The 25,155-nt window shown below is 50.0% G+C and overlaps 11 protein-coding genes across 11 annotated transcripts; 4 read left to right on the top strand and 7 right to left on the bottom strand.

Annotated features, from left to right (window-relative positions):
• Positions 1-11: 11 nt before the first annotated feature.
• EV420DRAFT_1511181 (WD40 containing snare-dependent exocytosis protein) lies at positions 12-4,307 on the bottom strand. Its single transcript, XM_060471561.1, has 17 exons — positions 4,129-4,307; positions 3,949-4,074; positions 3,801-3,885; positions 3,719-3,749; positions 3,514-3,665; positions 3,330-3,372; positions 3,203-3,280; positions 2,227-3,141; positions 1,724-2,177; positions 1,607-1,674; positions 1,488-1,569; positions 1,071-1,436; positions 913-1,015; positions 606-862; positions 386-545; positions 265-334; positions 12-211 (listed from the first exon to the last, which is right to left on the bottom strand). Exons 1-17 carry the CDS (start codon positions 4,286-4,288, stop codon positions 161-163), a joined length of 3,201 nt encoding a protein of 1,066 aa, XP_060337175.1. The 5' UTR covers positions 4,289-4,307; the 3' UTR covers positions 12-160.
• Positions 4,308-4,324: 17 nt separating this feature from the next.
• EV420DRAFT_1759537 (uncharacterized protein) lies at positions 4,325-9,424 on the bottom strand. Its single transcript, XM_060480590.1, has 6 exons — positions 9,313-9,424; positions 9,172-9,263; positions 8,239-9,008; positions 5,830-8,184; positions 5,498-5,776; positions 4,325-5,446 (listed from the first exon to the last, which is right to left on the bottom strand). Exons 1-6 carry the CDS (start codon positions 9,359-9,361, stop codon positions 4,474-4,476), a joined length of 4,518 nt encoding a protein of 1,505 aa, XP_060337174.1. The 5' UTR covers positions 9,362-9,424; the 3' UTR covers positions 4,325-4,473.
• Positions 9,425-9,563: 139 nt separating this feature from the next.
• EV420DRAFT_1511174 (uncharacterized protein) lies at positions 9,564-11,262 on the top strand. The gene is made up of 6 exons (XM_060471560.1): positions 9,564-10,068; positions 10,123-10,368; positions 10,421-10,452; positions 10,506-10,706; positions 10,760-11,044; positions 11,095-11,262. Exons 1-6 carry the CDS (start codon positions 9,831-9,833, stop codon positions 11,212-11,214), a joined length of 1,122 nt encoding a protein of 373 aa, XP_060337173.1. The 5' UTR covers positions 9,564-9,830; the 3' UTR covers positions 11,215-11,262.
• On the bottom strand, positions 11,248-11,840 carry EV420DRAFT_1511172 (Mss4-like protein). The gene is made up of 2 exons (XM_060471559.1): positions 11,699-11,840; positions 11,248-11,645 (listed from the first exon to the last, which is right to left on the bottom strand). The coding sequence occupies exons 1-2, from the start codon at positions 11,814-11,816 to the stop codon at positions 11,305-11,307; spliced, it is 459 nt and encodes a 152-aa protein (XP_060337172.1). The 5' UTR covers positions 11,817-11,840; the 3' UTR covers positions 11,248-11,304.
• Positions 11,841-12,290: 450 nt separating this feature from the next.
• EV420DRAFT_1511168 (uncharacterized protein) lies at positions 12,291-13,667 on the bottom strand. The gene is made up of 6 exons (XM_060471558.1): positions 13,123-13,667; positions 12,979-13,094; positions 12,887-12,919; positions 12,784-12,864; positions 12,577-12,724; positions 12,291-12,517 (listed from the first exon to the last, which is right to left on the bottom strand). Exons 1-5 carry the CDS (start codon positions 13,298-13,300, stop codon positions 12,599-12,601), a joined length of 534 nt encoding a protein of 177 aa, XP_060337171.1. The 5' UTR covers positions 13,301-13,667; the 3' UTR covers positions 12,291-12,517; positions 12,577-12,598.
• A 303-nt stretch (positions 13,668-13,970) lies between these two features.
• On the top strand, positions 13,971-15,846 carry EV420DRAFT_1511166 (S-adenosylmethionine synthetase). The gene is given in 9 exon segments (XM_060471557.1): positions 13,971-14,297; positions 14,347-14,495; positions 14,515-14,562; positions 14,606-14,726; positions 14,768-14,953; positions 15,007-15,181; positions 15,234-15,410; positions 15,463-15,522; positions 15,575-15,846. The coding sequence occupies 8 exon segments, from the start codon at positions 14,413-14,415 to the stop codon at positions 15,619-15,621; spliced, it is 897 nt and encodes a 298-aa protein (XP_060337170.1). The 5' UTR covers positions 13,971-14,297; positions 14,347-14,412; the 3' UTR covers positions 15,622-15,846.
• A 274-nt stretch (positions 15,847-16,120) lies between these two features.
• On the bottom strand, positions 16,121-17,044 carry EV420DRAFT_1617609 (ribosomal protein L1-like protein; the record flags this gene model as incomplete). Its single annotated transcript, XM_060475261.1, has 5 exons — positions 16,121-16,188; positions 16,247-16,364; positions 16,411-16,632; positions 16,681-16,899; positions 16,952-17,044. The coding sequence occupies 5 exons, from the start codon at positions 17,042-17,044 to the stop codon at positions 16,121-16,123; spliced, it is 720 nt and encodes a 239-aa protein (XP_060337169.1).
• Positions 17,045-17,208: 164 nt separating this feature from the next.
• On the top strand, positions 17,209-17,892 carry EV420DRAFT_1511162 (cwf18 pre-mRNA splicing factor-domain-containing protein). The gene is made up of 4 exons (XM_060471556.1): positions 17,209-17,316; positions 17,433-17,532; positions 17,580-17,731; positions 17,779-17,892. Exons 1-4 carry the CDS (start codon positions 17,237-17,239, stop codon positions 17,852-17,854), a joined length of 408 nt encoding a protein of 135 aa, XP_060337168.1. The 5' UTR covers positions 17,209-17,236; the 3' UTR covers positions 17,855-17,892.
• On the bottom strand, positions 17,879-18,728 carry EV420DRAFT_1511161 (uncharacterized protein). The gene is made up of 3 exons (XM_060471555.1): positions 18,283-18,728; positions 18,110-18,227; positions 17,879-18,061 (listed from the first exon to the last, which is right to left on the bottom strand). The coding sequence occupies exons 1-3, from the start codon at positions 18,698-18,700 to the stop codon at positions 17,917-17,919; spliced, it is 681 nt and encodes a 226-aa protein (XP_060337167.1). The 5' UTR covers positions 18,701-18,728; the 3' UTR covers positions 17,879-17,916.
• Positions 18,729-21,329: 2,601 nt separating this feature from the next.
• EV420DRAFT_1511156 (uncharacterized protein) lies at positions 21,330-22,353 on the bottom strand. The gene is made up of 4 exons (XM_060471554.1): positions 22,094-22,353; positions 21,964-22,043; positions 21,842-21,917; positions 21,330-21,790 (listed from the first exon to the last, which is right to left on the bottom strand). The coding sequence occupies exons 1-4, from the start codon at positions 22,278-22,280 to the stop codon at positions 21,486-21,488; spliced, it is 648 nt and encodes a 215-aa protein (XP_060337166.1). The 5' UTR covers positions 22,281-22,353; the 3' UTR covers positions 21,330-21,485.
• On the top strand, positions 22,354-23,203 carry EV420DRAFT_1511152 (uncharacterized protein). Its single transcript, XM_060471553.1, has one exon. It carries the CDS (start codon positions 22,383-22,385, stop codon positions 22,980-22,982), a length of 600 nt encoding a protein of 199 aa, XP_060337165.1. The 5' UTR covers positions 22,354-22,382; the 3' UTR covers positions 22,983-23,203.
• Positions 23,204-25,155: the final 1,952 nt, after the last annotated feature.

Raw genomic sequence — 25,155 nt, 5'->3', positions numbered from 1 at the left:
AATCAACTTAAATCATTCTACTGGATTTCCACTCAGGTATTTACGACATTAGATAGTAAAATAGGGATCATCAAAAAGACTACTACAAACCGGACCTCACAATGCTGGGTATCGTAAGCAAGCGCCAACAGTCTATATCTCACTGGAGTTGACGAAGGTATCAAAACCGAAACCATTGCTTTGCGGTCTGCTCAGCAGCCAACCGCTTCGCCTACCAGAGATCATCAGTCAAACATCCACAATGAGCAAAGAATATCTTGTCACCTGCGCTGCCATGTTTCTACTACCTTGTTCGAGGGAATTGAAGCTGTCCTCCAAGTTACCCAGCATCTGCCTATAACGCATATGTCAATAGCCTGCCAGCAATAGTTGGAAACGATATCACCCTCGGTCATTGAGAGCAGATGATAAGCGCTCGTATAAGCTACTCTGAGTTGCGGTTGCAGAAGCAGCTATTGCAGAGGCGCCTTGTGATATTCCCTCATAGGAAACCCCTGCAGATGGTTCGGTTTTTGGCTGCGGAATAGGCCTATTTGGACCACCCACTGGTAATCAGTGTAAGTAAGAGTGGAATATAGCCTTCTAGCGCGTTCATCGGTGCTCACATAGTTCATCAGCCTGGTCCCCGGTTATGGACTGATTCCCATAAGTCAACCAAGATCCTAGAAAAGACGTCGGCCCCATAGACACTGGCTGCGGCTGAGCAGGAACCGGGACTTTAGTACTTGTCAGATCAATATCCGGCAGGGGAATGGAGCGTCGCATGTCGAACAAAGTGCCGTATACAGCGCGTCGCATTAAACTAGAGCGAGAATGGCACTGCCATCCAATAAAATCCCCGGTTTCATCAACCGTAATGGTTCTGAGGCAAAAGTCATTCACGCAGGGTTCCGGACAACGTGACTGACGTACGAAAATGTCAGAGGTAGCGGGAAAGCGTTGATGAATTCCAAATGAGGAATGGAGTATACTAGCGCTTCTTGCTTGTCCGTGAATGCAACAAGGGCGCAGGAGCCTGTAACTTTCGAGTCAGCTAAATCCTCAACAGTAGAGATATTTCGGATTATCACCGAGCTTTTCTACGACTTTGACCTCTTGTACCGTACCAGACTTGCTGTTCCAATCAACCTTGCCTATACGATCGCCATCAATGTCTATATAGCATCTTGCTCCTTTGATGCCCGTAGTGACGAAGTATACGTGCCCTTGTACTGAAGATGAATTGAAAGCATCGCTCAAACCCCGCCGAGTAGCATTGCGGTGAGTGCCTGTTTTAGCATCCACTATATATGTGCCCTCGGGAAACGGATCGCTTACACCATCCACTTTGACAAATTCTTCACTGCATCTCCACGACGAGCTCACTCGGGATATCGTATACACTTCGCAAACCCCTGATTTTCTGATAGCAATGAGCCGAACACCATTATGATTATCTGTGCATTCAATCAATCAAGGATGCAACGCGAACGTTGATGGATGCAAACCTGATTTCAGTGCGCTTATTGTCCAGGTCAAAGAAACAAAGGGTTCCAAAGCGTGGCCACTTAGATGTAGACCGATAGAATGCTTATTCCTCGCTTTGCTTTCAGGTTTAAGATGGAACAGGATTTCTTGGTTCGCGCAGGTCGATAATATACAATGATCCGTCCCCATATGCCACAGATAGAAACCCTATCATAGGTTATTATTGCAACAGCAAGAACCATGATACTTTGCGTACCGATATCTGATATTGCGCAAGCAGTCACTGGTCCTTTATTTGGCGATAGAATGGCATAGGGTGCATACTTGTAGCCAGCGGAGATGCTAAGATGCTCCAAACATGTGAGTTCTCGGTCTTCGCATTCCCGGTACGGCGGAGCGTTACGTTGCCCATCCTGTAATCGAAACACCAGTACGTTGCCAGTTGAGAGGACAATTGCAGGCTCCAGAGACTCCGACGAAAACAGGATTGATTGTATAGACAATGGTGCTGCTGTTGTCGTCGATATTTGCTTGGATACCAGTGGATCCAGTAAGAGCAAAGACAAGTTCATTGTCAGATGAGGCAGCGGAGTCGGGAAATCGTATTGGATAGGATCCGGCCTGACAGCAATAAGCAATTGGACGCTCATGTCATAAAATCGTATGGAGAGATCTTGATGGCAAGTAATCAATATACGATTTGTTTGGAACTTAATGAAAGGTAAGTGACTTGGCATACGAAGGCAAAGAAATGAATACTTTAGATGATTTCATGTCATTCGATTCATCATTCCACGCATAACCACCTTTCAGCGGTAGTGCCTTTTCAGCTAGTGGCTCAGTAGCAGTAACCAGTTTCTGGTATGTATCACGATCAACTACGCCGAGTCGGCCATGCAATAGCTCACTGCACAAGGACCAGGGAAGCTGCAACCGTAGAGGGTCACTACTCATCTGCAAGGATTTGAGTGTAGCCGTTAACTCGTCCAGAGTATCCTCGTTTTTATCATCCTCTGAAGCATCGGAACTGGCCTCTTCTTGGGTTGAAAAAGATGGAGGGGGAAACTCGTACGCCTCGAGTGCTCGCGTATCATCCGTCGATTCGGATAGTATCAATATAGATACGGGATCAAAGGCACCTGATAAATGGGGACTGTTCCGAGGAATGAGTAAGTAGTCTTGTACTGTGTTATTACTAGAATAGAAGTAAGATCGCGTGGGGACAAGAGAATCCCGCATAGAAGATCTGTAGAATGGATGCAGTGCTCCTTCGGTAACCGGCGTTGGCGGTTCGGGTGGATTAAAGGCAGGAAGCCAAAGCACGCTAATTCCGGGGGGTTCCCCAAAAAACAAACCTCCAAGGACTGTCAGAGTTGTGCATCCTCCCCTAGGTTCCGAAGAATCCGAAAACGAGCTCCACGAAAGCTTGAATATCGGTTCTCTCTGCAAAGACGGCGGTGCTTGATTGTTGGGTTTAGCCAGGTGCTCCTCAAGCTGATGGCCATCGACTACATTGACGTCTATTAAGTCAAGTGTTCGCACCATGAGAGGTTGATCTTCATCTTCCACAGCCCAGTAGGCAATAATGCCGTCTGTATAGCCAACGGCAAAGAAGTGTCCTGCCGGATGGATAGCTAGACATGTAACTTCTGGCCTTCTGTGCGTTAGGATGTCCTGTAGGAAATATTTTTTATGGTAAATAATTATGAAACCATCGACGAAGACATGATCATACTTCAGCACCATATCCAGTTCCACCGGGAGCTCCAGGAGGTAGTACAAGGTCATAGACTCGTAGCGTATTTCGTTGCGTCTGCCACAAAAGATTAACGACACGTTGAAGACCAGAGAGACCGACAAACGAGATCAGATAGGACTATCCCTCCTGGAATCCCAGTTAGCAGGCTCTGGAGTTTTGCAATCCAAATGAAACAGACCTGCATATGCTACGAGCAGAAGATTTAAATTCCGAGGGTGTATAACAGCATCAATCGCCAAAGAGCTGTTAAATCAATGAGAGCAGTTCAAATTATTAAGTAGAAAGACTTGTACGAGCCCGCATTTGTTACTTCAGGCATCTTGCTAGAAGCCAACTTGTCCTCATAGAGCTTCCACATGTTCGGTATCGTGTAAGGTGACTTCCGATGACAGATTAGGTCGTACGTTCGAACTTCTCCTGATTGCAAAACGAGGAAAGCCTAGTGCGATCGTCTAAGGAAAGGGCACGAAGATAGAGAAGATGATTACACACATGGGAGTGGGAAGGCGACAATGTCATGGCGCTGAACCATGATAGTTAAATACAATCCTCGTGTTCATCACCGAAAGCTCACTTTGTCTGATCAAACAATGCTGAACAGACGTATTTGGGGTATCCATAGTTTGAGAGATCCCAGACGTGTAGGCGATTCGTGTTATCTTGAGGCGGAATATTATTCAATGATGGAGCGATAATGCGTATTAAGGATGAATAGAGCATACCCAGACAAACGATTTGGAACGTTGAGACTGAAAATTGAACAAACTTGGCACCTATTCGCTCCGGAATCGACAGTTTAATCTCGACACCAGGTTTTCCCCATATAAATAGGAGACCATCGGCAGTACCTTGGGGTGTTTATGGTCATTATCTAGCCATCCAACGGCAAATAGACTCCATACCAGCTGCTAGAAGACCTGACAACGGGTCCACGGCAAGAGCGGACACCTCGATGGCAAAATCAAAAGATCTCAACTCTGCCGGTTTCCAGTCTTCTCTTTCGCGTACATCAGAGGAAAGGTCGGGGAAATTAACGTCATATCGCTTGAGGAATCTGCTCATGACTGTTGGTGAGGAGGGTTCCCTAATTTGTCAATGACGCGACTGAATTTCGACGGTGGCAGTGCTGGCTATTCACAAGCGAAATGATTAATGGATACATATTATACGAATAATGGTATACACGCAGATAATAGATGAACAAATCAAATGGCTAACAATACACGTATGAGAGATAACAAAACCAATTAATAACGTTCGTGTGAAGGCCCCGTTCTCTCAGTTGTCTGTGCAGAAGATGCACCTCTAATCCTCCCTAGCCAGCTCGATTTAAGAGGCTTATCCTCAGAATCTGGCCGCGAAATAAGGTGTGGATTATTGGTCACGTCAGACATGAAGGGTGAAGGCTTTGCTATTGCTCTACGCTTTGGGGACCGTTTCGGTGATAGAGAAATGATTGGACGGCTGAGCTGGTGACGCACAGGTGTGAACCCTGAATTGATGCTGTTCATTACTTTACGCAGGCGAGGCGTTCCCGTTTCGATGCGATCTCCTGGAAGACTGTCAACGGTGAAACCTTGAGGTGGAACAGCATCACAGTCGGCAAAGTCATCGGGAGCTGCTCTCTTCTTGCCGATTGCCGAGTTCGTCACTGTGTCGGGAACATCAAAGCGTCTGTTAGGCGTTAGAGGCTGGGATTCCATTCGTGATGCTGCGTGTCTTTCAGGCGTTTTCGGACGGGGCAGGGAAGACTGACCCGATGCCGTACGGCTCAAAGAGCGTGGTGTGGAAGGTATGTTGACTGGGGAGGGAATCGCTGAATCGAAGAGGGCAGCGGCTCGGGTTCGAGAGGTTAATGACCGGGAAACAGGGGGAGGAACGACTTGTGAAGAGGATGAGGACGCGGAGAAGGTACGGCCGGTGGGCGTAGACACGGTATTGGAACGAGCGCGAGGGAAGGAGGATTGTGGAGGCGAGACTCTTGATGAACTAGGGAGAGCCGAAGGTCCGACGCTATGTGAAACTGAAAGTGGTCTGGACGAGGATTGAGTGGGGGGAGGTGATACGCGAGAATGGGCCGGAGCCTGAGACACTGCAGGTTCCGTGGTGTCAACTTTGGTCGCCGATGCCTTTGCTGCAGCCAATTTGGCCTGCAAATTTTGTACCTTGCGACTCAAAGACTCAACCTTCGAAGTAAGCTTCTTGTTTTCTTTCAACAGACTGCAGAGGAACGTTAAGTTGTGCACTGCCTTAGTAGGTAAAGCCACTCACTCGAGCGTACGATCGTCGTTCTCTTCAATCTCTGCACACTTGGCTCTGAGCAACTCTTCCATCTCATTGTTACGTTCTTCAAGGCCAGCAATGACCGTGTCAAGGTTAGGTTTTGCCTTGAGAGCTGCTAGTTCACGCTGCATTTCCGCAATCTCACGTTTGTGATGCGAATTTTGCATGCTAAGACTGACTTCCGCGGTACTCGCGGCCTTCTCAGCGCGTGTGAGCAAGGCCCGACATCTTTCATTGTCCGTCTCGAGCGTCTTGACGGTTTGCTCCCTAGTCGCAGCATGAATATCAAGGCTACACTAAGAATGATTTCGAACACGTACAATTCTTTGACTTGGCTTTCCAGATAACGAATGAGAGATAAGCTTCGTTGATTCTCAGCTTCCAAACCGGTGTTATCCTGCTGATAGTTCGTGTTTTCAGTCTGCAGACTCTCAACCTGGGTTCGAACATCCGCAAGTTCCTTTCGCACGGAAGCGACCTCTTCTTTGAGCTCTTCGACCAACTCCTCCGCCTGACTATATCGTTCGTTGATGGACTTCAGCTCCTTAGAACGAGCTTCTTGCTCGGAAGTATGATTCCTTGCATCGACGATCAACTTGGAGCGTAGTTCCTCAGCTTCGCGAGTCGTTGAGTCGTGTTTCTGCTTTTGCTCTTCAAGGTTCGAACGGAGCTCAGTCAACTGTTGGTCAAGTTGGTGGAGACGGGCTTCGTTTTCTGTCTGGCTTTGAGAAATTTCCGTCTGATAACGAGCATCCAGCGCGTCTCGGGCCACCTTGGCGGTGCGGAGCTCTTCCTTGGCCGCCTCTAGATCTTTGTTCAGCTGACTCCTCTCGTTATCCCCATCCTTTTTGACCTTCTCCAATTCATGAGAGATCTCTCGATACCTTCGGAGCCCACTCTCTACTGCGAGGAGTTGCTTCTCAACCTCGGCCCGAGACTCCGTTAGCTCTTCCACACACGCAACGCGAGCGGCCTCAGCAGCTTCTTGACGAGTCTTGGTCTCCTCAAGCTCGCTAGTAAGCTGGACAAGACGCGATTGAAGACGTCCCATCTCCTCCACATGTTTAACCTTGAGGTTCACGAGTTGCTCGTGCTCGACATTGGTGTCCATGAGAAGCTTGTCCTTCAACACCAGCTGGTTTTGCAGGTCTTTCAACGCGATTTGATGACTAGACTCCATAACAGTCATGGCGTCTTCGACGGACTGCACCTGAGTCTGCAGTTCTGCCATTTGAGATCTGCTGGTTATCTCGGCGTGGGAAGCAGAGGCTTGAACATCGCGTAGTTCATTAGCAAGGGCGTCCTTCTCGGCAAGATGTTTGGCAAGCCCATCCTGTAGCTCACGTAGACGAGCTTCGAAGTTGGCTTTGGCCTCATCTAAGGAATGACCAGACGAGGCGAGGCGCTGCACTTCGGTCTGGGAATTTGCCAGTGCAAGGGTCGTTTGGTGTATGGCCTCCTGGGACGACGCAAGGGTCGCTTGGGCTTCAAGCAAGGAAGCGTTAGCCTGTTCAGCTTGCTGTATGGCATGAAGACGATCCGCTGCCAGACGCTCGACTTCCTTCTCGGCGAGTTGCGTCCTTTCCATGGACGCCTTCACGGTAGATCTTGCGTTCCCTGCCACCCCAAAGATCACCTTTATCAGAGCTTCCGTTGCTACGGCTTCTTCGCGGAGCGCTTCCACCTCTATCTCGATTGCCTCAAACTTGGCAACAGCATCATCCCGGGCTTCCCTTGCGTCGGCGCAGTCTTCAACCATGGCATCCTTCTGACTCGCGAGCAGCTCCAGCTCTGCCGTTAGTTCGCCAATCCGCTCCTCTTGAAGCCGCATGTTTGTCTCCAACCTTTTGATGTCGTGTTGATGGATGCCAATCTGCTCTGTGCGACGCATCACACGCCTCTCCAGCTCTTCAATTTGACCACTTAGCGTGCGAGTAGCCTCATTCGAAGACATATTGGAGAGTTGATGGAACTGCAGCGAGCTATAACGTCTTTCTGCCTCGCTGAGATCGGCTTGTGCTGTAGCAAGATCGTTCGTCAGGTTGGCCACTTGCACAGCGAGGGAATCCCGTTCGCATTCCACCTCTTCGAAAGTAGCCGACACCTCGGTGAGATGAGCGTCGAGTCGATCCAGAGAATCTTTCGTTTCCTCGTGCGCAGCCTTCACTTCCTCCAACTCCTTCATCCATGCTGCTTCGCTAGATTCGAATTGCTTCTCCAGTTCGTCGCGATGAAGAGAAATATCCTCTAGAGTCTGTGTTGCAATGGCGAGCTCAATCTCGCTGCTCCTCAATTTCTCCCGGACTGCTTGCATATCTGCGTCCTTGGAGGCGAAAGTTACCGCCCAGACATCATCCTGCTCTGCCAAATATCCTACGACGATGCTGAGGGCGCTAACACTAAGGTTCGCCCGTGCTATTTGTTCGCGGTGCTTGGAGGAATCGACCACAGTCCAAGCTTCGGAGTGCCTCTTCGCTTCAAGAGCTTCCGCAGTGAATCTGCTCTCCGTTTCCAAGAAACGAAGTTTGCGGCGGAGGTCATCCCGCTCATTTCGCAGGCGGTTAACAGCCGAAAGCAGTCGTTCAATATCTTCTACTGTTTGTTGCGTAGACATCGAAAAGCGCCGGTCAGATCCTTCCGACGCTGCAACTTGGGCTCGAAGGTCGGATACTTCCCTGTAGAATACTATCAGCTCTGAATACAACGATGATACTTCTCGACAGACGAACCTTTTCAGGGCATCAACATGCGCCTCCCTCACATGAACAGTCTGTTCAAGGAATGCCACCCTCTCTCTCACCTCTTCTAGTTCATCTAGAGCTTCCTCTTTCTCCTGTACGAGTTGCACTTGTCTGCTTGTGCATTCAAAGGCCTTCTGCATCTCCGTCTGAAGTCGATGCTCGGCGACCTTCAGCTTCTCGGCAAGCACCTTCACGTCCTCGACATCTCCTAACAGGAGTTCCAAAGCCTCAATCTTAGCGCCATCCTCTTCAATCCGTCGTAGTAAGTCTTCTTCCCTCTCACTGCCGCCACTCGAGCCACCGCGCAAGAAGTCCAACTCCTCCTCCCTCTCCTCTAGAAGGGCCTGCATCTCGTCCAATTGTTTCTGCACGGCTCTCTCCATAGCAATCTTCTCATTCTCAACCTTCATCGCCTCATTGCCAACTTTCTGACTCAACACCCGAACCTCGCCTTCCTTCTCAGCGAGAGCCGCCTTTGCATCTGCAAGTTCTATTTCCAAACTGGATATCTTCAGGTTCGAAAGCGAAGATGACCGACCACGGTGTAGAGAACGTTGTCGAGTGGGCGGCGACACCGGTGTCGAACTCAGCTCCTGCAGTCGGGTTTCCAGCTCCCTCATCCGTGCTTCCAGGGTGTTTTTCTCCTTCTCCATCTTCGTAGCGCGTACAGCGTGTCCGTCAGACTGACGTGAAAGATGATCGAGGTTGGATAGCAGTTCTTTGTTCTCCAGTTCCTTCTCCTTGACCTGTTCGCTTTGCTGCAAGAAGCGAGTTAGCTGCATTTTGCGACGTCAGCTTTTCGTTGCGTAAGTCATCGTTGCACCGTGAAAGGTCAGATTCAAGTAGTAAAGCCCGATCGGTTTCTGTGCTTAGCTGCTGAAGTGGTTAGTCTGTTTCATGTCGGACGGCGTAGGCACGCACTTTGTACAAAGCATCATGCAGGGAAGCCCTTAAGTCATCCAACTCCTTCGTTTGCTTTAATAGTTGTGTCTGTTGAGCGGCAATTTGACTATCTAGAGAGCAAAATGCGTCACTAAGTTCCCCGATAAAAAGATGACGTACCTTTGCTTGCCAGCTTGTTGCGATACATTTGTGTTTCCTTCTGATACATCGTCGGCGCCGATGTTCCAATGCGACATGCTTGGAGCGGAGGACGTTCGTCGACGTCAAGGTGGAGGTGGCAGGCTAGAGAGTAAACAAAGTTTGTTACACGAACGCGTATGCACGTGACCGTATTGTAGACCGGAACTCGGGCCGCTAAGCGAGCTTAGTCATCGCAAGCAGACTTTTGCGACCTTGATAGCAACGCCGGTCTAAGAGTTCCATCTGATGAGCTTTATCGCACGAAATCAACTATTTTCGATCCCTGAAGCCTGAGCTGATATATCAGCTAGATATGGTCCCGCGGGTCAGCAGGAATTACGATCTCTTACCAAGATCAGTTTGGCTTATGCAAGACGGCGTAATATGTGCTGACGCAATCCAGGGGCTTCGCTTTCTTGAACGCGAAGCTATAAAATGCTGCTTCATCACACCACTATGTCCCTGCTTTCCCTCTCAACCTCCTCTCTCTCCCAAAAATGTCGAAGAAAACTGAAGACAAACTCAACGTCGTCGTCGTCGGTGGTGGTTACGGCGCTACTGCCGCCCGTCAACTCTCCGCAAAGCTAGATGCCTCGAAATACAACCTCATTCTCATCAACTCTCGTCCATACCGCTTCCATCTACCTGCCTTCATTCGGCTGGTCGTCTCCGATGTCGACAACCTCGAAAAGACCGCCATGGCAGGTTACGAGAAGCTGTTCCACAACAACAACGGTATGCCTTCTTAAATGCGCTGTCAGTACAGCCCTTTCTGACTGCGTTTTCCAGGTACTTTTATCCAGGCTTCGGTAACTGGTATCCAGAAGTCAGAGACTGTCGGCGGCAGCGTTATCCTTGACAACGGCGAAAAAGTGCCCTTCCATGTTTTGATTCTAGCGACTGGATCGACGTGGAGCGGACCCTTGGATTTCCCAAATTCCAAAGGCGACATCTCCGCCTTCTTGACGAGTGAACGCTCCAGATTCCAGGATGCCAACGACATCGTTCTCGTTGGAGGTGGCTCTGTCGGTATTGGTGCGTATTCGTATCTCCTCCGCTCGAATATCATACTGACCTCGTTACCCAGAGTATGCGGGCGAAATTAAGGACATCTGGCCCGTGAGTACTTAACTTTGATTGACACCATTCGGCTGTCTTGACCCTGCTTCCAGAACAAGAAAGTCACCATAATACATGGCGGAAGCAAGCTGTTGAACGACACATACCCAGATCGATTCCGGAACAAGATGGAGAATGGAATGAAATCCCGCGGTGTGGAAATTGTGTACAACGACTATCTCGACGACATACCGACCTCGGGTGCTGAAAGTGTCACCACTCGGAAAGGAAAGACCATCAAGGGTGATCTCTTCGTACGCTCGCTTATTTCCGCCAGTCAAATTATCTTTCTAATTTCGCCTTTCAGGTTCCAGCTTGGGGTCCCAAACCCAACACGGGTTTCATTGCCTCGTCTCTCCCGGGCGCCGTCACAGACAAAGGGTTCGTGAAGATCAAGCCCACCCTGCAATTCGCTTCTTACCCGGAAATATTCGCTCTGGGTGATATTCTGGATTGGAAGGAACAGAAGCAAGCTGCCAAGGCGAATGCCCATGCAGCTTTGATTAGCACTAATGTTCTGAACTACCTCGATGGAAAACCTTTGAAGGAATACAAGGGAAGCTACGAGCTAATTTTGGTTACGAACGGAAAGGTGCGATCATCTGAATTTCCCTGCACATCGGACACTTACCCCGGCTATAGAATGGTGGTGCCGCCTACTTCGGTGTACTTTGGGGCATTGTTTTGGGAGATTGGGCTGCGAGATTGACCAAGTCCAAGACCCTGCTCATACCCATGTTCCAGGCTGCTCAAGGATTGTAAGACGTAGATTATTTTTTCCATACTTAAATTATTGGTTTAGATATCACATACTAGAATGATGGCGTAATGGTATTTCTTTGTTATCTCGGATTACATGGGAAGTCTGTTTGATAAACCTTCGTATCCGTCCCATTTGCCCAAGTCATCAGCAATGTCGACCATCCTGGTTTCGTAGAAAATATGGGCAGTCGGTTTCAACAGCTCCCAGTTCTTTCTCTTCCCTGCATCGTCTCTGTCCAGCTGAGCACCCCAAACGCTCCATTCATCTTTCTTCGTGTTAAATGAGGCGACTGTGCAACCGCAGTTTGCACAACGATGACGCCTTTTCCATGGTTTATCCGCGACTTCGTAGATATGGACTTTGTCCTCTTCGAATCGTGTCCAGGAGAATGCCGCACTCGAGAAATGGATGGTGTGAATGAACACTGCAGCTGTGGTGAAATTTAATTAGCTAGTGCTCGTGGCTCGTGATCTCACAGCGTACAGTTGAACCTCTGGCAAAGTGTACAGTGACAAAAGGCGCTTAGAAGAGGTAGACCTCTGACTGTGTAGCGCAGCTGTCCGCAGTAGCACCCGCCACTGGTTTCAATATCTTCACCCATGGGAGTGTGATGATAAGCCTGAAGGCTATCACGTGAGAGGCACAATGCGCCAAATTTATACGAAGTGATCACATTCCAGGTATGCATGAGTATTGCATACTCTAAAAAAAGAATTGGCACGAAAGGATAACTATAAGGGCGTAAATCCCCGCGATGCCCGGTCCTGACTTTGGGACTGATAAAATTAGACAACAGCAAACCCCGAGGAGCCCGCTGGTCCGTGCGCAGCTACCACCGTATAAAAGGAAGGATCCGACATCCGAAACCCCTCATACTTACCTTGATGGCACAAGCCCCTTCATGTACCCGGGTTTGTGGGCCGTGGAGATCCTTCATAGCACGGCGACCCTTGTCCCCAGAGGGTGTCTGCGGCTTGTATAGGCTCAGGCTTATGCACCGTCTAAATATTTCCCTGTCCCACTTTGGCCACTCTGGCTGGGTGGGCCTCCTTTTTCTTTGCTGTTGACGAATGAAGACTTCCATTTGGCGGTTTTCGAGTTGCAGCAAACAATTGGGAGCTAATTTAGGTAGTATTTTGTTCATTCTACTTATGAGATTGCTCTAATGGAAATGTGCATATTTCCATGGAGTTGGCTACATGAACTATAGTTAATCTTTCTACGCGCAGAGGTGATAGATGTGGGTATCCATGCAGTATTGGTGATGATGTACATATCAGTATTTTCAAGAAGTATAATGCACTGGAATAAAGATAAGTATCATCAATATATACGAGCGTTCGTGAGATGAAGTCTCCTACAAAAATCATACAACATCGCACCCTAAGTTCGGACAGGCGCAGGTGAAGCTATAGCTGATGTAGTCGGCGGCGTCGAAGGTTTCCGTACGACAAGAAATTCGCGATACTTGCTCAGCGACCTCGCAAGATGACTAGCAACAAGTTTTCCCTACAAAGAGATCCATCAGAACAGCGGTATAACGCAAAAACGCCACATCCACCACGCACCTTGGCTTGCAACTCCGTCCATTCCATGGACTCATTCGAATTGAGAGCAATCAGCATCAACGGCAACGGATCCTCCGCTGTCTGACCCCGGCTTCCTCTCCACGTCCTCCACAGGCACAACGACGATACGACCTAGCTTGATGGGGACCACTTCAGCGTGCGCCCTACAAACAAGATCCCAGGGGACATATATACCTCGCTATCAACCATCCCGTACCCTTGCTCGCGCGTTTCCTGCCATACTTCGCCGCTCAATCCTACGATAATCCGGACTTCGTCCTTGGGGCGTATGGGCTCGGAGACAAAGGTGACTAGTTGGCCAGCGGGGGTGAAGAGTACAGGCTGTGTGGAGGGCGGGGAGGGAGAGGATCTGGGAGAGGAGGTTCGTTAGGTTGGAGAGGACGAGCATGGATGGATGGGTGTGGATGAGATTTTTGGGCGGAACGGGATATCGATCCGGATGGGAATTCCGAGGACCGACAGAGCCGACGGGACGGCTATTTAAGCTGAGGTCCATATTTCACCGATGTTGACTTGGAACTCTGGCTGCTGCTAATATATCTTGGTGTTGTCAGTTCCTGATTGCTTTGGTTCAGCGGTACGGATCATAATTGCTCATTGCCTATACTACATGGGGACACGGACTCGGAGTGGGGGATATCCATATATGTTTGGAATAATTTATTCGTACAACGTAAACGCTTCGACTGCAAGGTACGTTCAATAACGCCCATCTCGGTGATTTTTCATTGAATCTGGCCATGTTTTTTTGGGATACTGCATTTTATTAACTGCTACAATTACACTAGCGTGGTACCGTGGAGGTACCCTTGATGAGTTTAGTTTTCTCTAGCGTAGTGTGGTTTTGCATCCTTCAGTGTAGGGTCTCTCTGACAGTTGACACACCATTTCGTAGTTCATGAACGTTAAGCTATATACCTGTCCACGTTATTCAAATCGACTTTCGGCCGTAAAACAACTAACAGGGTAACTTCATTTTAATTGGCTGTCCAAAACGGTCTACCCAGAAAGCAGCTTTCACACGATTTGAAACTCGACGCGGGAGTCTGAACTAGATTTTATCGTTCGATGCTATATATTTATATATACCAGTAGCTGTACATTCAACATCCTGGGTGAGTAACTCGGGGCGTCTTCGTTACGTGCGACTTGCAACTTGATGACAGGATGGCGTGATAACACGTATTATGTAATCACGCGACTGTCAATAAATTTGAAAGAATCCAAATTTCCTTCCCTCCCTATCCCTTTCTTCCCCACCTTCCTCCGTAGGACTCTTTCCCCTTTCCCTTTTATCTCTAGATTTCCCGTCATGTCTGCTAACGGACACGCTATTCGTCCTGCCTTGGCTCCTGGTCACTTCTTAGTTCACCTCTGAGTCTGTTGGTGAAGGTCATCCTGGTGCGTCGCTAAGAGAAGAAAAATATCGATAATCCTATCATAAACTGACTGCGCGTACAGATAAAATCTGTGATCAAGTCTCTGATGCTATCGTGAGCCCATCGCCTCTCCCAATAGCAAGCGCTAAAATTTTCTCCCCAGCTCGACGCCTGCCTCGCCCAAGACCCATGGTCCAAAGTCGGCTGCGAAACCGCCTCCAAGACAGGAATGATCATGGTCTTTGGTGAAATCTCCACCACCGCCCAGCTGGACTACCAAAAAATCATCCGCAACACCATCAAGGAAATCGGGTACGACTCGTCCGAGAAGGGTTTTCGATTACAAGACTTGCAACATCCTCGTCGCTATCGAGCAGCAGTCGCCTGATATCGCACAGGGGCTTGACCATGGGGATTTGGAGAGCCATGGAGGCGGGTGATCAGGGTATCATGTTTGGGTATGCGACAGATGAGACGGAGGAGCTTATGCCTCTTACTATTGTCCTCGCGCACAAGCTGAACCAGGCTAATGGCCTGCCGCTCGTCGTTCGGGCCTGCTCCCCTGGCTCCGCCCCGATACCAAGACCCAGGTGACCATCGAGTACAAGAAGGACGGTGGAGCCACTATCCCCCTCCGTGTGGACACCATCGTCGTTTCGGCGCAGCACGCCGAAGAGATCGCACTCGCTGATTTGCAAAAGGATATCCTCGAAAAGGTTATCAAGCAAGTCATCCCTGCGAACCTTCTTGACGAACGGACTATCTACCACGTTCGTTGCATATCACCTGCGCATTTGTTATTTTTAACTTATCAAGATTACAGATCAACCCCACGGGTCGGTTCGTCATTGGTGGACCCCAGGGCGATGCGGGTTTGACGGGTCGTAAGATTATCGTTGACAGCTATGGAGGATGGGGAGCTCATGGAGGAGGGGCTTTCTCTGGAAAGGACTTTTCCAAGGTCGATCGCTCGGCTGCGTATACCGCTCGCTGGATTGGTGCGTGTAGCCGTCATCTTTATCACCCCTCTTGCTTATTAGATGGTTGTAGCCAAGTCGTTGGTTGCGGCTGGAATCGCTCGTCGTGCTCTTGTCCAGCTCTCCTACGCTATCGGTGTAGCTGAGCCTCTGTCGATCTACGTCGACACCTACGGCACAGGAAAGATCTCGGAAGAGGAGATTGTTGAGCTCATCCGTAAGAACTGGGACCTCCGGCCTGGTATCATGGGTACGTGTTATGTGTTTTATCAAACACCCAATGAGACTGACCACTATCGTAGTTCGTGAACTGAGCCTCCAGAAGCCTCAGTACCGCAAGACAGCTTGCTACGGCCACTTTGGTAGGACTTCAAACCCATTCCCACATTTTCCCCTACTCACGCACCTTCTTAGGTAACCCCGACTACAGCTGGGAGAAGCCCAAAAAGCTCGTACTCTAAGCTCCCTATCCTCTCTTTTCGTTTTTTTAATACCCCCATTACGTTTACGCTATCTCGCATGGGAAGTTCATCCTTCCCCTCATTGTTTATCATCGCATCGCATTGTTATATTACTATCACTGCTCTGGATTGTAGAAAGTTTCCTTTAGGGACGCAGTTGTGCTAAAAAAAACGTAGATAATAGTTAGTAAACCAGAGAATCTATCGCGCTCAACCGCGGAGTTTTCTGTATTTTTGGGTGGTGGTTTTGAGTAACTTTTCTGGTGCGATTGCTTTCGGCTTTTTGATACGGTGAACTTGCAGCGTTATCGGGAAATTCGATTTGAACGACGCTCCGCATACCACAGAGTTCATAAGGGAGCGCCAGTTTTCTGCACTTTCCGTCTTGAAAGCCGTATCTCAATGATAGTGCATCCAAGTTTAAGAAGGCCTGCCGTTCTGAATGAGTACGATAGATCTTATTCAACGATCCGTTTCAAAACTGGACTTTCATTCGAGACTAAAAGTTCGATATTCTAATCCCCGGACCCTGTGTCGCGCTGAGCATGACTTTTGTAATCGGCGCCGCTGTAAAAAGAAAGCACTGAGTCTACAGACGCGCACAACGGAAGAAAGTTGAACCTACAATGACTCCCCACACTCGCCTTCCCGCCCTCCTTGACACTCAAATTCCCCGTAGCTCTCTTTACCGAAGTCATCACATGCTCGAAGTTTTTCACAACGTCTTCTGCCGTCCAATCCGTCTGCACTGTGGTAAATATGAGAACTAGAAATGCTCAATGAACACACCTTTGCTATAGGAAGCCTAATAACCCCCTGCTTATCCGCCTTCCACTCTGTCGTACCCACCAGTTTGCGTATATACCCCCCGACATCATCCGTAACAGTCCCCCTCCTCTCACTAGGCATCAGGCCCTTCGGACCCAGGACCCTGCCCAGCCTCGGGGTGATAGCCTTGATGAGCGAGGTCGTGCACAGGAAGGTCGTCGCTCGTATCCTATTCGACACGATCTACACAGCATTAGGGTCAGATGGAAATGGAAGGGACATGGAACGCACCCCCTCGATGAGCTCAATCCCCCCAACGATATGCGCCCCAGCGCGCTTAGCCTCATCCGCCTGCCGGCCCTCCGCAAACACGCACACGATATCCTCCGCTGCGTTCGTAGCCTCCCTCGGGAGCTTATACCTCCCCCTCGGGACAGCTATACCCGTCCCGAGCTTCGTCTTGACTAGGAGGGACACCGTCGATGCGCGGGGGGAGGGTACACTCACTGCCTACCCAAAAAATCAATCAATTCCCCATCACCGCCCAAAAAAACAAGCATACCTTCAACACGCCCACAGCATCCTGCAGGGTAAGCCTAGTGCTCGTATCCTTGGCGGCGGCAGCGGCGGCTTTCCGCTTGAGTTTAGCAGCCATGGCGCGTTTAGAGGGCGTCCGGATCTGGGAGACGAGGCCTTTTCGGGCGCGGTAGGAGACGGCGGCATTGGGTGTTGAGTGGAAGGAGCGAGTGGCGGGGAGGGTTTGGCGTAGGCATGATTGCGCCCACACCCGTAGCATGGTAAGAAGCAAAAGCAGTGCTTAGTCAGCAACACTCTCCTTCAACTTAAGATGGCATTGGCAGAGGCCTCGGAAGCGCGCAAGGCGCGTCTTTTGGCGTTGAAGAGACGCAAGGATGGGGAACCTAATGGGTATGGTTGTTCTCTGTGTTGATTACTGTCTATACTAACGCTCTTGGACTTGCAGTGATGTAATAAAAAATCCGCAACTTTGATCCCGAATCTCGTACGCTCAAAAAACGAGCAAGGCAAGAAGACGTAGAGATGGAGGACACGGTGGAGAAGAACGTGGAGGGTGTAGCTGAGAAGATCATTGCAGAGGATGAGCAGAGGAGGGCTCAAGAACTCGTGAGTTTGTGTTTTGGTTATGAAATCACTGTTCATAGCGGGTGTAGGACGTGTTCAACATTGCGCCGAAAAGACCGAATTGGGATCTTAAACGTGAGACGGACAAGAAGCTGGCCAAGTTGGAGAGGAAGACGCAGGAGGCGATACATACGCTGATACGTGAGTTGTTTGGCTTGGGTATTGGTAGTGATACTGATGGGTTACTGTAGGGACAACGGTTAGCGGCTGAGAAGGGTGGTCAGGAAGGATATCGTTCGGTGCGATGCGAGCGCAGGAGAAGGTGCAGCAGTCTGGAGACTTGTCTGATGAGGAGGATGAATAGACTCGTGAGTCTGCAGCCATGGATTTCTCTATGTTATTGTATTATAGAAAATGCGACCTCTTTTACAGAGAAGATGTCACCAGATGTTCAACGTAAAACCTCCACAACTTGTGCAGCTGGCGTCCAGTCAACTCTTTGAACATCTTCTCGTTCCACTCCCGATCCTTCATCACAGCATTAAGCTCCCTGACCGTCCCCTTTCCATACCTATCTCACCGTCAGCCCCATCCCATCCAAAGCAAAACACACACGCACCTATTCTCCAGCCAATCAAGGAAATACGCCGTATGCTGATACCCAGCATCCCACTTATCCGGCACAGAACCCGGCGACCAATGCGGCGGCGCAAGATCAGCATTCAACCGCACAAAATCTACATCCTTCCTTTCAGAAAAGCAACCACACAACCCAACCCAACCAAGACTCACCCGCAATACCCTCCACCAACCCCCCCGGACACGTCCCCCTCCCATTATACTGATAACAATGCACCATCTCATGCGTCAACACTCCCATAATCTCCCTCCCCACCTCCTCCCCGTCCTGCTCCCCCTTCTTCGTGATATAATCCACACTCAGATGAATCTCCTTGTGCGTCTCGCTCCCCGTCGTATGCGCCACCCCATCCATGCTCCGCAGCACTAAGAGGACGCTCCCCACCGTCTGTGGGACGTCGGGGTTCGCAGGAGTGTGGTATAGGTGCGTGAGGGTCGATTCGACGGCGAGGGTGAGGGCGGTGTGCGGGTCTAGAAGGCGGAAGAAGGTGTGTACGCCGGGGTGGGAGAGGTCGGGGATCCGGAGGGAGAGGGTGGGGTACGGCCAGGTGGAGGGGGGTGTTGGCGCCATGGTGGATGAATGTCGATGAGATTCGGAGTATCGGTCCGGTTTACCGGGTTTGTTCTTGCCTACCTTCGCTCGCCAAACTCTATCGAGAACTGAAATACCTTGTTCTGGAGAATGTGGAACCTTTCTCAGGTATTCAAATATTCAAGTCGAAACATCTCTTTGCGTCTTGTTCAATGTTCGTCTGCGCGCGTCTCGGAGGCTTCTCAGGCTGTATAGAACAGTGCTGGTGCTTTGAAATATTCCTTGCTCGTAGAAGAATTAGTACAACCGTACCTGTCTACTGAGTATAAAGTCAACAGTCTCACAGCGAGAATCTCACCTTCCAAGTCACTTATCCTCTTGGGTTCTCCGCCTTCTTTGTGCTCCCTTTGATCATCGTCTCCCTCACTCCAGTCCCGGATTCCTTTTGCATCAAGGCACGTTGTCATTCCCCAAAGCCCCATTGCTCGAAAGTTACGTTCAACCTCCAGTGGTACGGTGGCTGCATTTCGATCTCGTGCGAAGAATATGACCAGACGCGCTAAGGACGTAGATAACGTTGCCGTTCCATTGGAGTTGGGAGTCCGGACCTGAGATACTAGATGACAATATGCTAAGCTAACTAGACGAGCTGATGATTGACATCGGCAGTTCGAATACCTGGGTTGGTGCAAGGACCAAATACGCACTACAAACGGGTGTATCTTCCTCTGCTTCCTGATACGAGTCTTTAAGCTATAAGCTTCAATCTTGACGCCCGTCCAGTCACCTAATCTGTTTATTCTCGGGTAAGTCCCAGGTCGATCTTTACCTGCCCATCTTTCTAGATGATAATGAAAATGATAGAATCAGTCCCGTGGAGCTCACTATATCTCATCGTCTCACGTCTCATTGGGACAAGTTCCGGGGGAGGGACTAGATCTTATCGGCGGCTGTACCTTCTTGGAGCGCCCTTACACGATTTTCGATATAGACATTCGATCGGGGATTGAGTTATCTGCTACGACGCTGACACCATGCTACTTCGAGTCAATCATCGATAAAGAGAGAATGATGACCCCTCGGGACAAGAACGACCCCTTCGACAAGCTCCGCAGAGCACTTTACGCCAAAAGCACACGCTGGTCTCCACACTTTAGACGATGAACTTCTTGACAGCCTCTCTCCCTATTAGGTTCACATTCCTCAGCATCCCGTCCCCCTACACACCGTTCCAATTCCCAGCCTCGCGGAGCACCGGCTCGCTCCCATCAAACGTCAAGTAAACTACTCAAGTACCCCGGGTAACCGAAAATACCAAAGGATACGCATACCTAGGTTGGTGGAAGGCACTACAGTCGGTGTAGCTTCCTGATACAAGTCTTTTAATCTTGACGCCTACCCACGATCACCTAATCCTTTGACGGTATTCTGGGCGATCATTACCTGCCTATCTTTCTAGATGATAGAATCGGACCCGTTGAGCTCACTGAGGGTAAGTTCTTATTCATTCAAGTCACATAGGCACCTTGTCTCCGGCTCTCCACCGCGTCGAGTTCCGAGGGAGGACTAGATCTTATCACTAAGTATACTTTCTTGGAGCGCCACTACACAGAGGATTGAGTTTACGCTGACACGTGCTACTACGAACCAATCGTCGAGGAAGAGAGAACGGTGACCCCATTCGACCACCTCTCAATACGCCAAAAAGTACACACCAATGACATTGAAATTGTTGACTGCGGGAGCACCGGCCCTTTCCCCCATCAAAAAGTCAAGTAACCAGCAAGAACCGTACAAGTGTCCGTGTCCGTCGCTCAGGCTCGTTCCCAGAAGTAAACCGAATACCTCCCCTAAACGGTGCTCGGCAAAAGTTGACGTTGAGGTGCTACGGGGACTCGGCCATTTGAAATAAAATATTAAAAAAACTTTTTGCTACGAATCAGTCAATGAAGAGAGAATGGTGATCCCTCTAAACTAAACACGAACGGCCCCTTCGACAAGCTCCGTGCACCAAAAGTACGCGCAAGTTTCCACACTTTAGACAGCCTCCCCGTTAGGACTTTGTCCCCCACTATCTCGTCCCCCTCCCCAATCTTTCATGGAACACCGGCCCGCCTCCATCAAACGTCAACTAACCTACCCCGGGTAACCGAAAATACCAAAGATTACCTCCCCTAAACGATCCCGGCAAAGTTGAAGGAGAAAACGCCTCCGCTACCGGGACTCGGCCATTTGAAATATAAACATTAAAATCTTTGCATTTTATTGCCGACCGGAGGGATGCCTGCTGCGCCACAATCGGTCAACGGCCTGGGTCCCGAGTGCCGGGGGACGAAACTCGAAAGGTGTCGGAAGAGCGATGAATTGAGAATCGCATGGACTTGAAACTAACGTGTGGGAGTCGAGGCCTCTCAATTGAGAACTGTTCCTGGTGCGTAATGAATGAACAGGAAGACGAAAAGTCGAGATTGTGCTGTTCTCAAACCTAACAACGCAGTGACTGCATTGGGTGGAATCTATACGCCGAGAAATGGCGCGTGGGTAAACGATACGAGGCGTATGGAGGTGAAACCGAGGCGCGAGCTCACAATTGAATTGTAGTACTGAAAGTTCGTGTGTTAGAGTTGGAAATCAGAGCTGGGATGGAAACCATCAGACCTGGAATGGCGTCCCTGGTGTGTGAATATAAACTTGAAGTTGAGTGACCGTCTCAGTTTATACGCCGAGCGGATAAGCAGCCGGTGAGAGTACTACGAACAATGTTTCGGAGACAGGAAAAGCGTAACATAAACGGTACTCAAAAATATACAGAATATTCATACAATTACACCAAAGCCTCGCCAACAGTAAAATGCACATGGTCCCCCTCACCCAAAGTGAGCCTAACAGGCAAACGAGGATCAATCCTAACCGGAGCACTGCTTCCAACGTAAAAATCGCCTCTGCTAAAATTGCGGGTGATGGCGGCAGCTTCTTCCTCTGTGAGGTTGCGAGGGCGCTTTGATGGACGGAAAGTGGAGGAAGAAGCGCCGGTAAAGGCGCCGTTGTAGTCGTAGTACTGGGTGTGGTTGAGGTTTGGGGTGGGGGCGTAGATGGGGGGCGGGGCGTTGAAGGCGGGGGTGGCCGCCGCTGGAGAGGTGTGAGCGGCGAGCAGCGGGGATGGGATAGGGGTGAACATACGGGGAGGGTGGCTGTGGTCTTGGGCGTCGGGATCAGGGTACGCGCATGTTGCCCCAAGACCGCGCTTCAAGCAAGACTGCAAGTCGTCAGTAGACAGTTTAAGATATATGATAAGCAGCTACCTGGCAAGGCAATACTTCGCTACATCTGGTCTTTCCAGTATGGCAGGCAACACAAGCCCGTCGAACAGACGGGGCCTTGGCTACGGGGGAAAAGAGTTAGATGAGATGCTGCGTCGGTAAGATAACACACGTTTTCTGGGGGTGTCAGAAGCTGAACCGGATTGTTGCTGGGGCTGGACTTGCTGTATGTTCTGCTGCTGCTGGATATCCAGGGAAGCGTCGATTTCGTCGGTCGGGATGGCTGACATATCGGGTCGTGCGGACGGTCGACGGGGGGGTCGCGGACGGGCGGAAGGAAAAGAGAACAGGGTCCCCATCAAACCACGGGCTCGGCTTATGTCAGCATCACGGCACAGAATAACCCGGAGCCGGTCATATATAAACCTCGACCACCACCACTACTCTCCCCAGTCAATGTCATGGACGAGTTTGAGTTTACGTTTGACCATGCACATCTCCTCCCGACTCCCCCGCCTCTCCCGCCCTCTGCAGATCTATTCAGTCCCGCCGAGACTACAGACCTCCTCGGCTTCCTCGACAATTTTACTGCTTGGGACACATCTACCCAATTCGACACTTCCTTTCTCGATAATATGATGCCGCCATACACGCCTATAGTCCCTACACATCCTATGCACCCTTCCTCACCTGTACCCCCAACGCCTAAATCAGCGCCCCCTTCAGTACCTCCACAACCAGTACCCCGTGCCAAACCACTCCTCAGCACACCCCAGAAACGCCTAAACCATATCATGTCAGAGCAGAAGCGCCGTAATGCCATACGGGATGGGTACGCCCAGCTCATCACCCTCCTCGCACCAGAGGGCTCAGAGCCTACGATACCCATGCCGTCCCGGGGTAGACCCAAGGGGAGCGGCGCACGTGGAGGTGCAAAGGGCAAAGGCAAGAGCGGTGTCCTCTTCCGTGCTGTCGAGTATGTGCAATGGCTTGAAGAGGGTCGGGATGCACTAAAGGAGGAGGTCGCTAGAGTGGAAGCTGCAGCTGGAGTGCAGGCGTGAATATTACATTTTTTATCGGTTAATTGTTTTTTTTGTGATACCCTGTTCTGTCTTTTACTCGAGGAGTGTACTTTATCATGTGAATTCCCCACAATCATACAAGGACCCACAAACTAGCATGTGAATTCTGTCCTCTTCGTTTAAGACAGTTAGGGGTAGATCTCCAGACATTGTCCGCACACTTATTGTTCATGCGACCATTCACTAGCCTCGAATTCATGTGGTGCTTGTTCAACAAGCTCGGATCCATCGCGGCTTGCCGGTCCGCCACTTCACGATAGCACTGGGTGGCGTAGTCTCATACGACTGAGCTCGACGAGAATGTCCACTGTTGATGGTCTCGCTCTGCATAATTGCCGGCCTTCCATTCGCTCTTCACTACTGCCGGAGCTTCCATCTTTCCACAGCCTGGCATCTTTCTCTTTGCCCTTACTTCCTTCCACCGGATCCACTCCGAGCTTGCCAGATGTCCTTTGGCCACTTGACTTTCAAATATATACCCAAGGACGTGCCTGGATCTATTTTCCACCTGGGATTGAGTCCGTCCATCTTCTCGCGCGAGAGCTACATTTCTATCCGCGAGCTAGGTGTGCCGGACCGGCCGCTCCATATTCAACTCTAAACTCCTACTCCAGTCCCTTTCGCGGGATACTCGAGTCCATCCATTCCGTAATGCCCAATTATACGAGATTGATACCAATGGACCGAAGCCGAAATACTTAATAACCTCCACCGTCTTCCTAATTTCCACCGGTCTCTTGCTTCCCCCGGGAGACCGGCGATTCAATACTCGACATTTCACCCAGGCGCCCAGATTCAATATTCAAGATCTGCATTCCCGAAATTACGAGTCCTAAGAAACAAAGAGGTCGTAACCACCACCACCTGCTCCGGAATGATCGCAAAACGCAAGTTTACGCTTTCCTTATGCAGCCTCCTTGCGTCTCCTCCATCCGATTAAGCTTAATGAACACGCGCTCATGGGACCGTTGTGCTGTAATGAAGGGACCGGATCGACGTTGTCGTACACCGGAGGAGATAACTGTTTAGCTTCGCGTGCTGAACTCGACGAGAATGTTGTGTGCCTGTATTTGAGTGAGGAGAGTAGGACAATTGTTCAGGCGCGGAAGTCCATCTGTGCAGGGGGTGGGATGGCGAGTCTAGGTTCGTTACGACCTTGCTTGTGGTGGTCACCTGCGTGGGTTGAGCGTGAACGCTTGCTTTGCCTGGGTGTTGCGATTCTCCATCTGTGAACGCGAGAGAACTTGCCCTATCGCGAAGTGAATTGTCATGACGGCACGCGTCTTATCTGCTTGATACTCTCTGGTTTGGTGGCTCGGGCTTTGTAGGAAGACGTACCCTATGTGCTAGGACAGATAAGCCTAAATCTCGCGTACGGGAAGGGAATGACTTGGGGTTTAGTCCTAGCCTGGGGTGTGTCACTGCTGCTGTATCTGCCTCAGCAGTTGAGACGCGTCGAGGGTGGTGATTTCGCGTATGTATATGATGCATGTGGTTATTTATTCCTCATTCCGAGGTCACGAGAAAGGCAAGGAAACGTACATACAGCAGGGCAATCGTTGAGGTGCTTTGAAATCAAGTACATAGGTACAATCGACTTCGGAAAGTAGGTTGTATCATGATGAACTACTGTTCACGCTCTACGGGGGGGAGCCTTTGCGCCAGCCTCTGTTCAGAGCACCGACCAACATTTCCATTGCCTCTTCGCGAGTCTTTTCCTTGTTGACAATCGGAACCTTCATCCCGTGTGGGCCAGCAACCCAGATCCCGTCCAAGTCATTCTCCAGGCCATAAAACGTCTCCTTAGATGAGAAGTCGCTGGTATGACTTTCACAGGAAGTTTGATAAAAGGCAGGGTGAAACTTACGAAACGGAATGCATCATGAGCCTTTGAAGTTACGTTACCATTCACCTTTATATTCAGCCAGGGGCCACAAAGAGTGAATAATTGTTCTTGATGAGCCGACCATAGATAGAGAACGCAAGCATTCGCTTTGCCTGGATGACAAGGTCTAAGGTAGTCGCATCCACTTGTCGATGAAACGTCCTAGGGCTTCACCGACTCGCTACGGAGAAGTGTAACATTTACTAGTGAGAAGCAACCACCGCGGAGACACATCTACACGATGCTTTCTTGTGGATACGTGGAACG

Source organism: Desarmillaria tabescens, assembly GCF_030435595.1.
Source record: "Desarmillaria tabescens strain CCBAS 213 chromosome Unknown EV420scaffold_4, whole genome shotgun sequence".
Taxonomy (NCBI): Eukaryota; Fungi; Basidiomycota; class Agaricomycetes; order Agaricales; family Physalacriaceae; genus Desarmillaria; species Desarmillaria tabescens.
Note: the sequence above shows the minus strand (reverse complement) of the source record. Positions and strands in the feature narration are given on the sequence as shown.

Bases quoted from the DNA above. Each gene is read 5' to 3' on its own strand.
- EV420DRAFT_1511181 (XM_060471561.1), bottom strand. From the start codon at position 4,288: ATGAGCAGATTCCTCAAGCGATATGACGTTAATTTCCCCGACCTTTCC. The intron at 3,281-3,329 runs GTTTGTCGGTCT...CTTTTGTGGCAG, and splicing joins GGATAGTCCTATCTGATCTC to ACGCAACGAAATACGCTACG. The intron at 2,178-2,226 runs GTATTCATTTCT...CCTTTCATTAAG, and splicing joins ATGACATGAAATCATCTAAA to TTCCAAACAAATCGTATATT.
- EV420DRAFT_1759537 (XM_060480590.1), bottom strand. From the start codon at position 9,361: ATGTATCAGAAGGAAACACAAATGTATCGCAACAAGCTGGCAAGCAAA. The intron at 9,009-9,171 runs GTGCGTGCCTAC...CGCTTCTTGCAG, and splicing joins TGCATGATGCTTTGTACAAA to CAAAGCGAACAGGTCAAGGA. The intron at 5,447-5,497 runs GTGAGTGGCTTT...GTTCCTCTGCAG, and splicing joins AACGACGATCGTACGCTCGA to TCTGTTGAAAGAAAACAAGA.
- EV420DRAFT_1511174 (XM_060471560.1), top strand. From the start codon at position 9,831: ATGTCGAAGAAAACTGAAGACAAACTCAACGTCGTCGTCGTCGGTGGT. The intron at 10,369-10,420 runs GTGCGTATTCGT...CTCGTTACCCAG, and splicing joins AGGTGGCTCTGTCGGTATTG to AGTATGCGGGCGAAATTAAG. The intron at 10,453-10,505 runs GTGAGTACTTAA...CCCTGCTTCCAG, and splicing joins AAATTAAGGACATCTGGCCC to AACAAGAAAGTCACCATAAT.
- EV420DRAFT_1511172 (XM_060471559.1), bottom strand. From the start codon at position 11,816: ATGGGTGAAGATATTGAAACCAGTGGCGGGTGCTACTGCGGACAGCTG. The intron at 11,646-11,698 runs GTACGCTGTGAG...ATTTCACCACAG, and splicing joins ACTTTGCCAGAGGTTCAACT to CTGCAGTGTTCATTCACACC.
- EV420DRAFT_1511168 (XM_060471558.1), bottom strand. From the start codon at position 13,300: ATGGACCTCAGCTTAAATAGCCGTCCCGTCGGCTCTGTCGGTCCTCGG. The intron at 13,095-13,122 runs GTACTCTTCACC...CTGGCCAACTAG, and splicing joins CCCCGCCCTCCACACAGCCT to TCACCTTTGTCTCCGAGCCC. The intron at 12,920-12,978 runs GTATATATGTCC...GTCCCCATCAAG, and splicing joins ACGGGATGGTTGATAGCGAG to CTAGGTCGTATCGTCGTTGT.
- EV420DRAFT_1511166 (XM_060471557.1), top strand. From the start codon at position 14,413: ATGATCATGGTCTTTGGTGAAATCTCCACCACCGCCCAGCTGGACTAC. The intron at 14,727-14,767 runs GTCGTTCGGGCC...CCCGATACCAAG, and splicing joins AGGCTAATGGCCTGCCGCTC to ACCCAGGTGACCATCGAGTA. The intron at 15,182-15,233 runs GTGCGTGTAGCC...AGATGGTTGTAG, and splicing joins GTATACCGCTCGCTGGATTG to CCAAGTCGTTGGTTGCGGCT.
- EV420DRAFT_1511162 (XM_060471556.1), top strand. From the start codon at position 17,237: ATGGCATTGGCAGAGGCCTCGGAAGCGCGCAAGGCGCGTCTTTTGGCG. The intron at 17,317-17,432 runs GTATGGTTGTTC...AAAACGAGCAAG, and splicing joins AAGGATGGGGAACCTAATGG to GCAAGAAGACGTAGAGATGG. The intron at 17,533-17,579 runs GTGAGTTTGTGT...TAGCGGGTGTAG, and splicing joins AGAGGAGGGCTCAAGAACTC to GACGTGTTCAACATTGCGCC.
- EV420DRAFT_1511161 (XM_060471555.1), bottom strand. From the start codon at position 18,700: ATGGCGCCAACACCCCCCTCCACCTGGCCGTACCCCACCCTCTCCCTC. The intron at 18,228-18,282 runs GTGAGTCTTGGT...GGAAGGATGTAG, and splicing joins GTTGGTGGAGGGTATTGCGG to ATTTTGTGCGGTTGAATGCT. The intron at 18,062-18,109 runs GTGCGTGTGTGT...ACGGTGAGATAG, and splicing joins CTTGATTGGCTGGAGAATAG to GTATGGAAAGGGGACGGTCA.
- EV420DRAFT_1511156 (XM_060471554.1), bottom strand. From the start codon at position 22,280: ATGGGGACCCTGTTCTCTTTTCCTTCCGCCCGTCCGCGACCCCCCCGT. The intron at 21,918-21,963 runs GTAGCTGCTTAT...GACGACTTGCAG, and splicing joins GCGAAGTATTGCCTTGCCAG to TCTTGCTTGAAGCGCGGTCT. The intron at 21,791-21,841 runs GTATGTTCACCC...ACACCTCTCCAG, and splicing joins AGACCACAGCCACCCTCCCC to CGGCGGCCACCCCCGCCTTC.
- EV420DRAFT_1511152 (XM_060471553.1), top strand. From the start codon at position 22,383: ATGGACGAGTTTGAGTTTACGTTTGACCATGCACATCTCCTCCCGACT.